We start from the raw sequence: 12474 nt of genomic DNA on the forward strand, positions 1-12474 counted from the left end.
TATATTATAAATTATAATTTCATAGCAATAACACATACTCTACATTTTGCTTTGTATTTCTATAACTTTAGGTATAAGAGGTCTGAAGGGTCAGTTAGGCGAACCCGGTATGGATGGAATCTGGGGGTTCAAAGGAGCCAAAGGAGATCCTGGTCTTGACAGCCTACCTGGTCCACAAGGTATTTATACACTTTTTAGTGGAAAAAAATGCCTTTTTTTTTTTTTTTTAAATAATGTATGTTTTATTAAACAGCTTCAGTTTAACATTACTACTGCCCCTGTTTAGCTTTCTTGTAAAGCCAAATCTGGAATATGGAATTCAGTCCTGGCTCTTTTGCCCAGTCTTTTTTCTCAAGCAAGTTCCTGTTCTTGTTACATCGATCACATGCACCTCTTGATTAGTATTTAGTGGCATTGCCTAACACATAATCAAACACTAAGTTGCTGTTTTTCTAATCAGTAGTGCTGAAGAATTAATTTCTGATTTTCAGCAGTCCATTCACTTGATGGTATTATTTGTTGGATAGCCTCGGATAGATTGTGCTCACAAGGCTTTATGAAGGATACAAATACAAAACTTGCATAAGAAATCCTGTTTATGAGGTAGTTTGCCAACATAATGCCAACAGGGCAATGTGATCTCATCATTATATTTAATTGTCCTTTACCGTTTATGGCTAGCATATAACTTTCAACTTTAACTTTTAACTTTAACATATAACTAGCATACTGTACAACTTTTAATAATGCCAGATTAATACAACATCAAGTCCATATGCATATTTTCTTTACATAGTAAACAAGTTTCTTTCTAGGTGTATGTGGTATGTTAATGTCATTCAGAAAAATGCAATAAATAGATTGCAATGAAATATTGCATTTAGAGTACCAATGTCTTCTCTATTTTTGCAGGATTCCCTGGTAGAAGAGGTGACCGGGGTAATCCTGGACAGCCAGGATTCCCAGGAGCACCAGGTCCAGCAGGAAAGCCAGGACCACTGGGATTCCAAGGTGTAAAAGGGGGTTCTGGTGATGTGTTGGGAGCCCCACCTGGTCCCCGGGGAGATATTGGACTTCCTGGTTTCCCAGGTCTGAAAGGCCTACAAGGTGATGCAGGATTACCAGGATTACAAGGTATGGAACACTTACAAATACTTTCAGTGTGAAATGCAATTTCCAAAGTTTGGTCAATGTTCCAGCACTGTCTAAACTATCTGCACTATAAAAGGTGATCACATATATGACCTACACTGCCAATGTCCAGTCAGGATGTTGATTCCTATAATGTAATTGATAGAACCAGATATTTCCAACCATAACAGATCTGCTGTCACCTACCTACACTACCTAGACACTGCATCAGTTTACTGGAATAATCTGTCTCATCTGTTTTAAGGTTCGACAGATCCTTTGGTTTTCTATACTTGCATGGTTATCATTTAGGCTACAATGGCTATCATTCATCAACTGCGCTTCACAGTTTCAAGCAAACTGAAAAAAACCACAACAAAATGTTACTATAATAGTTATAGAAATATTAAGTATTTCCTACAGTACATAATTAGGCTGGGTTTCCACTGTCTCCACCTAACCTAGGCAGTCAATACAGAACACATCTAAAACAATTATAAGTTTAATTAGCTCACACATTACACCAGTCATGCCATAGTCATGCTGATCAGGTTAACACTGTTGCTTGTCGTTAGGAAGGACACCATTCGCTTGTATTATACATCATGGCAGTTGATCTATCTGAGATTGGTAGTTTAACCACACAACAACTTCATGGTTAAACTACCCATGCGAATGAGCCCTAATAGTGGTGAAGGATGTTTTACTATCCTTGTGAAGCACATACAAGCAACTCTGGGGTTGTTGAGACTAAAACTGCAGTGGTTTTTTGTTTGGAACAAAAGAAAACAGAAAGCTTTTCTTAAAAGTGCACTACAATAACACAGTATTTAATTCCAATATATCATACTTTTAAGCGTCAAGGAAATAATTTCTAATAATAACAAGCTACTGGATTTTAGCCTGGCTACATTAAAAACTGCTCAGCCCATTCCTGTGAGTGGAGATATAATTCAGGCATACACAAAAATTTGGCCCTGGCGCTTCTGGCTCAGAGTTCTGTACTTGCACTGCTGAGCTGCCAGTGTAGCTTCCACCAGCTGAATGCTAACAAAAATCCCACAATATTGTTATAATAACGTATATATGTGATTTCTGTCCAGCCCTCATAGGCTGTATGTCTTGTAATCCTGTAAAACAAGCTAACTGTTTCTGTTATGTCAAATGCTTGTCTTTTCAAACAATTAAAAAACTGATTTTTGATATTTGTCTTATCCATATTATTATTAATGATTAGGTATCAATGGAAGACCTGGGCTCCCTGGATCGAAAGGCGTTCAGGGTGACTCAGGAATTCCAGGACTTCCGGGATTGCCAGGTACATCAGGGAATGGCGGATTTCCAGGAATGCCTGGAAAACCAGGACAACCAGGATTGGTGGGTTTCCCTGGAACTGCAGGTAAGAGTGCATTGCTAACTTATTTAATTTATTTGACAATACTGGGAATGACACAGCAGACAAATATGATACTCATATATCCATATTTCACACTATTGGAATGGACAATGCCTTTAGTATTCTGTTTACATAAATATTGTGGCAGATATAAAAATAATTTGAACTACTGTATCATTTCAGTTGCATTCCTTTCCCTAAATGGTACCCACTCAGTAGAAATGTAGTATACAGCATGTATATATGCATTATTGATTATAGCACCATTAGATGATAGTATTGGAATAGGATAACTTTGAAAACAATAAATGCCAGTAATTGGCCATATGTTCTCGTAAGCACAGTGTCATGTTTATGCTGGAGGGTGGTAAAGGTAATACTTAGTTGTGGGGTGAGTACTGTAATTCATGGACAGATAGGTAGCAGAATGGACACTATCAGCTTACCATTAGTGAATGGATGTGACTGGCCTGTTAGGTGCTCCGTGCTACTCTGCTTGTGACAACAGGACACTTGAAGAAGCGAGATTCAACCCACAAAATGCATTGGTTCTCTTAGTGTTTTAATAAATTGTCATTTTCAGCATGTGCTGTCTGCTGACTTTCTTAAAGAAAATCTGTAATGAAAAATACTCCCCTGGGGGGTACTCACCTCAGGTGGGGGAAGCCTCCGGATCCTATTGAGGCTTCCCCCATCCTCCTCAGTCCAACGGCCGGGGGAAAAATCCTCCCAGAGCGGCGGCAATGTAAATATGTACCTTTTGGCTCCAGCGCAGGCGCAGTATCCTCTCTTCCCACGGAGATAGGGGAAAATATTTTCGCCTTTCTCTGTCAGAAGAGCCACAACAGTGCCCCCGCTGGAGCTCGAAAAGGTAAATATTGCACAGGCTGTCGGATTTGTCGCCTGTGCGTTCCGGGGGCTGCAGCGAGACCGCCGTGGGACACAGGAGGATGGGGGAAGCCTCGATAGGGTCCAGAGGCTTCCCCCTACTGAGGTGAGTACCCCCCAGGGAAACTTTTTTTCAGTACAAGTTTTCTTTAAGGCAGGCCAACCTTTGTGTCTTTTACTGTTTTTAGAGTCTTTTATCATATCTGGGGAGCTTCCTCCCACCCTTTTATGCACAACCAATGGATGATACTGAATAACAACTTTGTGTAATGTAAGGTGCTATCCAAGGATCATAAAAGGAGGCCAAAATAAATAATGCGTAATACAGTGTAACATTTGTGATCAGAAGCCCTTTTCTTGGGAAGAAAATGACTAAGTGGTTACACTTACCGGTAACTTAGAATTTCCCCAATATATATGATGTTTTTTTATATTAAGGTGAGATCTGAGCAGCCAACAACATAAACAAGTTTGGAGATGCAGCAGAAAGATATGCCTATGTGTTTATATGTTAATTGTAGGTCCTCGTGGCTCACGGGGTGATGAAGGGGAGCAAGGGAAGCCTGGACAGTTTAGGATAAAAGGACTTTCCGGAGACACGGGAGATGTGGGATTTACTGGTGGAAGAGGAAATCCAGGATATCAAGGCTACCCTGGATTGCATGGAATGGATGGACATCCAGGTCCAAAGGGTAAGAAAAATCTAGTTATCTATGGCATGTGGCCCTAAAAATATTCAGGGTATGCAACAGTGTAACTCAATCAGAAAAAATAGAGTAATTTGAAGGTTGGCAGATGTCCTTAAGACAATGTTACTTGTCAGGCTGACATGCTGATTTACTTGTCCTCACTACATTAATGATGACATTAATGGAACAAGTATACAGGGGGGTCTACATTTAATTTCATCTGTTGCATGAAATTCAGAAAGACATTTGTTAGATGGTGGTCAGCAATGGCGACCAACGTATTTTTCTTTTAACAGATGTCATTTAAAAGTACAAATATATTGTTGAGCTTGGGATCATTTACAGTAACTTCCATTTTCCCTTGAGCTTTTTATCTGTGAATTGTAATTCCATTATTTGTGTTCTAAGCAATAGGATTTTCACATCACAAACTGTGTCATGTTTGTATGTTTTTTGACTTTCATAACCTTCTCTGAAGGTTAAACATTCTAAAACCTTCCCGTTTTCTTAGGAGCAAAAGGTTCACCTGGTATGGCAGGTTTCCAAGGAGTGATCGGAGAGAAAGGAAGACCTGCTGCACCGGGTCCGAAGGGTCAGTTTGGCAATTTTGGTGTACCGGGACCAAGAGGAGTGCCAGGAGAAGGAGGACAAAAAGGTGAGAAGGTTTCTCTATGGCTTAAACAGCTTATTATTAGCATGGATTACCGAACACCTTTGTGTAAAGCAGTCTTTAACAGAGATGGATGAAGAGGCTGCCATGTTTATTCCTTTTTAAAAATGCTTGCCTGTGTATCTTTCTAATCCTTTGCTTTAAATACGGGGAAGGGGGGTGTCCATTTCCCGATGGGCTATCTCTCTTTTTTTTTAAATGGGTTTTTAAAGGGGCTGTTCAGGAGTCATCGGCATATGCTAATAGTGCCTCACTGTTAGTCATTCAGCTGTCACTCCTGTGAAAACAATCTTCCCAGCCTTGCCTCCCTTTTAGTGGTTGGATAACAGTTTAAGTGAGGCAGATTTGAGACGGTAGCATTCATAGGAATTGAATGTTGGGAAGCAGGATTGAATTGTCAGGGGATTGACAGTGCTGCTTTGCTGTTCTTAGAAGAGCCCCTCACTTTTAACCACTTGAGGACTCAGCCTTTACCCCCCCTTAAGGACCAGTGTGTTTTTTATGATCTGTGCTGGGTGGGCTCTGCAGCCCCCCGCACAGACCACATAGCAGGCAGATCGACCAGATCGCCCCCCTTTTTTCCCCACTAGGGGGATGATGTGCTGGGGGGGGTCTGATCGCTCCTGGCTGCGTGTGGCTGGCGGGGGGGGGGGTTTGGGGAACCTCAAAGCCCCCTCCACCACAGGATTCCCCCTCTCCCTCTCCTCCCTCCCTCCCCCGGAGATCGGAGGCTGTACAGGAACGGATCTGTCCTGTGCAGCCTCTAACAGGCTCCTGCCTGTCATGTGACAGCGATCCCCGGCCGCTGATTGGCCGGGGATCGCTGATCTAGTACAATGCTGCTGCTATAGCAGCGTTGTAAAAATGTAAACAAAGCAGATTATTTCCGCTTGTGTTTACATTTAGCCTGCGATCCGCGATCGGCGGCCCTCAGGCTATTCACGGAGCCCACCGGCGTGAATTGACAGGATGCAGCCGCTCGCGCAAGCGGCTGTTTACTGATTAATTAGCCTGCAGCCGTCGCGGGTCCTGCAGCTACCACTTTGCCGACGCGCGTTATGAGTGCGCGGTCGGCAAGTGGTTAAAGCACAATTTCTGTCAGATTATCATGGCCTCCGCCAGTGGTTAGCAGGTACTACAAAGCTAATGACATACTGTGGGCTAAACTAAAAAGTTGAAACACATTCTATGGAATGTTTATACACAACAGGGGGCTGAACAACAGGATTACACACCGGAGAGCACTGAAAAGCTGTGGCAAAGGAACTTTGGTAGCAGTTATGGTACTTTTTTTTTTTATTATTTCTTCTTCCCCATTACTCTCCTCCAGGGACCACTTGGTTGAATTTGTCCCCCAAGCCAAATGGTTCCATTCTTCTCCTGGTAGGAATGGTACAAAAAAAAAAGCCAAAGCCAGGTTCCATAGACATACGAGCTGAACTCCACGGTAAAGGTCCGTCAGTGTCTGAGTCTGACCGCACCATCCATCTCTTTTTGAGTGATAGTTTACAAATGGAAGAAGACCCAGGATGACTCAAGAAAATAAAAAAAACAGACTGAAATTTGCTACAATGCATACTGACAAACCACAATACAAACCACAATACTAGGAGAATGTATTTTGCACAGATGAGACAATACTAGAGCTTTTTGCTGAGTCACATCGGTTTTGGAGACATCATTTAGCATCTTAAGCATTAAATTATTTTGAGATCTTTTCAAATCCCTTACCAGGCTTATAAGCTGCTACAGTCGTTCTTTCTGAAGGCCTCAGACAGCTCTCACCTTGGTGTTCACTTTTACTTCAACATGAGCACACCAAACTAACTGTCTGAGGTTTGAGCCATTTTAAGAGGGAATAAATGTGGAGGTGTCTTGACTTATTCTTTACCAGAGATAGCAGAAATAACATATTTGTAGAATTACATTTTACAGATAATTTTTTAAAAATAATTTCTTCAGTTTTGTTTAATTACAGTGGGTTGCAAAAGTATTCGGGCCCCTTGAAGTTTTCCACATTTTGTCATATTACTGCCACAAACATGCATCAATTTTATTGGAATTCCACGTGAAAGACCAATACAAAGTGGTGTACATGTGAGAAGTGGATTGAAAATCATACATCATATCGGGGGTTTGGCATACGTGGACATTGATACATATCCAGACGGAAGCTTCATGGGCCCTGCTCTCTCTCCCCCCTCCCCGCCCTTCACAAGGGCTTACTCACACTACCCTACTGACTTGTAAACGGCTGCAAGTGTACACTCCTGTCTCGTTATTCTCTGTCTTCTCTTTTTTCTCCTATCCTTTTCCTTTCTAGAGACTTTCTTCGTCTCTACTGTTAGTTGTATTGTATAAGTAGAGAAGCTCCGAGCCAGAGGGAGGTGATCCCTTCTGTCTCCCTTCAGGCAAAAATGTCTTACCGTGTAGCTTGAACCTCTAGGGCTTAATTTTTCCTAATAAAAGGCAGGGTCTGGGAGTGTGTTCCCTTAGGGCCCCGGGCCCACCCGAGTTTCGAATCTTCCCCTATGGGGAGCATAGGGTAGAGGTTCCACTGGGATACACATGGGGGCAGCCATGTGTTTTTTTTGGTTACCGATGTAGCTAATACTTTTGCTCTTTGCCTGATTTATTTCATAAGGATAAACGTATGCCTATCTGTTGTCCATACTGTGATGCAACTATTATCAGGTCGGCACTGACAGTTGACCATTGCCTATGTTCCTTGCTTTTATACATAGTATGTGACTTTGTGTTGTATGTTATAAAAAGTTGTTAAATAAAGAATCTTTAAAAAAGAAAATCATACATCATTCCAAATTTTTTTTTACAAATAAATAACTGCAAAGTGGGGTGTGTGTAATTATTCGGCCCCCTGAGTCAATACTTTGTAGAACCACCTTTTGCTGCAATTACAGCTGCCAGTCTTTTAGGGTATGTCTCTACCAGCTTTGCACATCTAGAGGCTGAAATCCTTGCCCATTCTTCTTTGCAAAACAGCTCCAGCTCAGTCAGATGAGATGGACAGCATTTGTGAACAGCAGTTTTCAGATCTTGCCACAGATTCTCGATTGGATTTAGATCTGGACTTTGACTGGACCTTTCTAACACATATATATGTTTTGTTTTAAACCATTCCATTGTTGCCCTGGCTTTATGTTTAGGGTCATTGTCCTGCTGGAAGGTGAACCTCTGCCCCAGTCTCAAGTCTTTTGCAGTCTCCAAGAGGTTTTCTTCCAAGTTTGCCCTGTATTTGGCTCCATCCATCTTCTCTGACCAGCTTCCCTGTCCCTGCTGAAGAGATGCACCCCCCGAGCATGATGCTGCCACCACCATATTTGACAGTGGGGATGGTGTGTTCAGAGTGATGTGCAGTGTTAGTTTTCCGCCACACATAGCGTTTTGCATTTTGGCCAAAAAGTTCCATTTTGGTCTCATCAGACTAGAGCACCTTCTTCCACATGGTTGCTGTGTCCCCCACATGGCTTGTGGCAAACTGCAAACGGGACTTCTTATGCTTTCTGTTAACAATGCCTTTCTTCTTGCCACTCTTCCATAAAGGCCAAATTTGTACAGTGCATGACTAATAGTTGTCCTATGGACAGTCTCCCACCTGAGCTGTAGATCTCTGCAGCTCTTCCAGAGTCACCATGGGCCTCTTGACTGCATTTCTGATCAGCGCTCTCCTTGTTCGGCCTGTGAGTTTAGGTGGATGGCCTTGTCTTGGTAAGTTTACAGTTGTGCCATACTCCTTCAATTTCTGAATGATCGCTTGAACAGTGCTCCGTGGGATGTTCAAGGCTTTGGAAAACATTTTTGTAGCCTACGCCTGCTTTAAATTTCTCAATAACTTGATCCCTGACCTGTCTTGGACCTGTCTGGTGTGTTCTTTGGACTTCACGGTGTTGTTGCTCCCAATATTCTCTTAGACAACCTCTGAGGCCGTCACAGAGCAGCTGTATCTGTACTGACATTAGATTACACACAGGTGCACTCTATTTAGTCATTAGCACTCATCAGGCAATGTCTATGGGCAACTGACTGCACTCAGATCAAAGGGGGCCAAATAATTATGCACACACCACTTTGCAGTTATTTATTTGTAAAAAATGTTTGGAATCATGTATGATTTTTGTTCCACTTCTCATGTGTACACCACTTTGTGTTGGTCTTTCATGTGGAATTCCAATAAAATTGATTCAGGTTTGTGGCAGTAATATGACAAAATGTGGAAAACTTCAAGGGGGCCGAATACTTTTGCAACCCACTGTACATATTATTTACTTAAAGAGGATCTGTAAGAAAAAAATTGCCCCTATGGGCTACTTACCTCGAGAGGGGAAAGCCTCTGGATCCTAATGAGGCTTCCCGTTCCTCCATTCCTGCGTTCCAGCACTGTCAGCCACCAAAATCCTCCAGGGCTCCAGGATCATAACAATCCTGTGTGAGCCTCACGCAGGTGCAGTAGTGTTTTTTCTTTGGGTTCAGGGATCGGATTCACTCTACTGCGCAGGTGCAGACAACGCATGCCTGTGCAGTCATGCGGATCTGATTGACCTCCACCTGAGCCTGAAGGAAAACCACTACTGCGACTGTGTGTCTCACACCAGATTGTTATGATCCTGGAGCCTAGCTTGTTAGCGGATTTTCGGTGGCTGATAGTGCTGGAACGGAGGGACTGAGGAGGATGGGGGAAACCTCATTAAGATCCAGAGGCTTTGCCTCCTTAGGTAAATACCCCACCCCACGGGGAATTTTTTTTTTCTTACAGATCCTCTTTAAATATCTGTATGTCCAAGAATGTTTACAAAAATACAGGGTGTCCTAATTTTTACACATGACTGTACCTAGTTCAGTTGTTTTTGACCTCTCAGTCTCATTTTACCTCGGTCTTCTCTGTACCTCACTTCTTATTATACCTTAGTCTTCTCTGTCACTTATATCTCAGGTGCTCATGTGTCAGTCCTCTCTGCACCTATGCCTAATGCTTTAGTAACCCTCACTCTTCGATGTTCATTCGCTTGTTCTACTCCTCATTCATGTCTGTGCCTAGTACCTTATTATACCTCAATCTCATGTACATGAAGCTTCTTACAAAAGGCTTCTCTGCAACTCCTTACTCGGTTCAAAATTGTAGCTCCTTCAGCTTTTTGTAACTCAAACCTCAATATATGTCACTGTAACAAATCCCTTCTTATACTCCAGTCCTCCAATTCTTTCTACAACCTATGCCTAATACTTCAGTCTATTCTATGCCTTATCTACAGCTTCCCTTCTACTACAAAGTGCAGCCTCCCCAACCCTTGCAACTGGTGCAAATTTGCTAGTATAAAATAACAGTTTAATTGCTAATGGTGTTGCTATTGAATACAAGTGCAAAATGTTTTTTTGTTTTTAAGCAAAGTTACTATGATTAATTTTTAACATGCTAAGGTGATCGAGGAGAGGCAGGACAAAGAGGAGCAGCACCCGAAATCAAGAAAGAGATGATGATGGAGATGAAGGGTGAGAAAGGAGAGGGAGGTCTGCCTGGTTCTACAGGAACTGATGGGACTAAGGGTAAGCATGTTACATTTCTCTCTCTTACGTCAAGCCAGTGTTGTGTGATAAACGCTGATTTTAAAGTTTCAAAGGAAAATAGTATACATTTAAATGCGGTAATAGCGGTAAATGACAGTTAGTGTATTTACTGTATTTACATGTCAATGCCAATTGCTTATTGGGGTATGCTACAGGCCACCACATATTCATGAAGCTGCAGAACTGCAATTACTACAGCAGATTGAAAAAGCTGCAAGTAAAAATGAGGTCATAATTATGGGCGACTTCAACTTTCCAGACATTGACTGGAGTATTGAGGCTACCCATTCTGGTAAAAGCAGCAGATTTCTGGCAGCACTACAGGACAATTACTTGACTCAAATGGTAACGGAACCATCTAGGGGGAATGCGTTACTGGATCTGATCATTTCTAATAGACCAGATAATGTATCAAATGTGCAGGTTCAAGAACATTTGGGAAATAGTGATCACAACATGATAACGTTTGATCTGGTGACTTATAGGCCATGGGGCAGCGGGACCACTAAAACTATGAATTTTAGAAAAGCAAAGTTCACTCAAATTAGGCAGGCACTAAGTTTGGTGAACTGGGATAATGTACTACAAGGGGAGGACACTGAAGGGAAATGGAAAGCTTTTAAACTTATTCTCAATCAATACTGTAGTATGTATATCCCATATGGAAACAAAATGTCTAGGAATAAAAAAAGGCCTCTATGGATGAATAGAAAGGTTAGGGATAAAATGAAGGGGAAAAAGAATGCCTATAAGGTCCTAAAACAGAAGAGGATGAGGCTGCGTTAAGCAATTATAAGGAGTGCAATAAAAGTTGTAAAAAAGAAATTAGGCTGGCAAAGATCGAAGCTGAAAATCAAATCGCTAGGGATATCAAATCTAACCCAAAGAAGTTTTACAAGTACATCAACTCTAAAAAAAGAAAGGTTGACTGTATTGGACTCCTAAAGGATGAGGGTGGGAACGCAATGGTGGATGACCAAGGTAAGGCAGAGTTATTAAATGCTTTCTTTGCTTCTGTCTTTACAAGGGAAACAGCACTGTTGCAAATTACAGATGCAGAAGAGTCTCAATCTTCCAACTGTAATATTAAATACTTTACGCAGGAAGAAGTGAAGGCAAGACTAAATAAATTAAAAATAGACAAGGCACCTGGCCCAGATGACATGCATCCTCGGGTCCTAAGGGAATTAAGTTCAGTTATAGATAAACCCTGTTATCTTATCTTTTGTGACTCTCTTGCAACTGGCAGAGTCCCAGTGGATTGGCGTACAGCCCACATTTTCCCATTATTTAAGAAGGGCAAAAAATCAGATCCAGGAAATTATAGACCTGTAAGCTTAACATCAAAAAGACAAAGACAAACACTTATTTAGCGCTTTTCTCCTGACGGACTCAAAGCGCCAGAGCTGCAGCCACTAGGACGCACTCTATAGGCAGTAGCAGTGCTAGGGAGACTTGCCTAAGGTCTCCTGCTGAATAGGTGCTGGCTTACTAAACAGGCAGAGCCGAGATTCGAACGCTGGTGTCAGAGGCAGAGCCCTTAACCACTACACTATCCAGCCACCACACACTATCCAGCCACAACATCAGTTGTATGCAAACTATTTGAGGGGTTACTAAGAGATACTATACATGACTTCATAGTAGAAAATAATCTTATTCCTCAGCATCAACATGGGTTTACTAAAGACAGGTCCTGTTTGACTAACATGCTCAGCTTTTATGAGGTAGTGAACGCTAATGTGGATATTGGGAATGCTGTAGATGTGATATACTTGGACTTTGCAAAGACCTTCGACACTGTTCCACACAAAAGTCTGGTGAAAAGGTTGCAAGGACTGGGGAAGAATCTTTGTGCATGGATAGGCTAATGGACAGAAAACAAAGAGTTGTGGTCAATGGATCATACTCAAAATGGGTGACTGTTAGCAGTGGGGTCCCACAGGGGTCCGTACTGGGTCCAGTGCTCTTCAATTTATTTATTAATGACCTAGTAGATGCAGTAGTAAGCAATGTTGCTATTTTTGCAGATGATACAAAATTGTGCAGAAATATGCACACAAGTAAAAGAAAATATTTATAAATTGATTTTTCGGTGGTATAGAACACCTGAAGTG

At 41.9% G+C, this 12474-nt stretch overlaps 1 protein-coding gene across 4 annotated transcripts in view; it reads left to right on the forward strand.

Annotated features, from left to right (window-relative positions):
• COL4A2 (collagen type IV alpha 2 chain) overlaps window positions 1–12474 on the forward strand; it is a 284103-nt gene that overhangs the window by 226196 nt on the left and 45433 nt on the right. For all 4 annotated transcript variants that reach the window (XM_068268036.1, XM_068268037.1, XM_068268038.1 and 1 more), the window contains 6 exons: window positions 72–179; window positions 913–1134; window positions 2369–2530; window positions 3937–4107; window positions 4616–4759; window positions 10211–10336. In XM_068268036.1, the coding sequence (XP_068124137.1) occupies window positions 72–179; window positions 913–1134; window positions 2369–2530; window positions 3937–4107; window positions 4616–4759; window positions 10211–10336 (933 nt within the window). The remainder of the gene's footprint in view (window positions 1–71; window positions 180–912; window positions 1135–2368; window positions 2531–3936; window positions 4108–4615; window positions 4760–10210; window positions 10337–12474) is intronic.

This window comes from Hyperolius riggenbachi, chromosome 2, assembly GCF_040937935.1.
Source record: "Hyperolius riggenbachi isolate aHypRig1 chromosome 2, aHypRig1.pri, whole genome shotgun sequence".
Classification (NCBI taxonomy): domain Eukaryota; kingdom Metazoa; phylum Chordata; class Amphibia; order Anura; family Hyperoliidae; genus Hyperolius; species Hyperolius riggenbachi.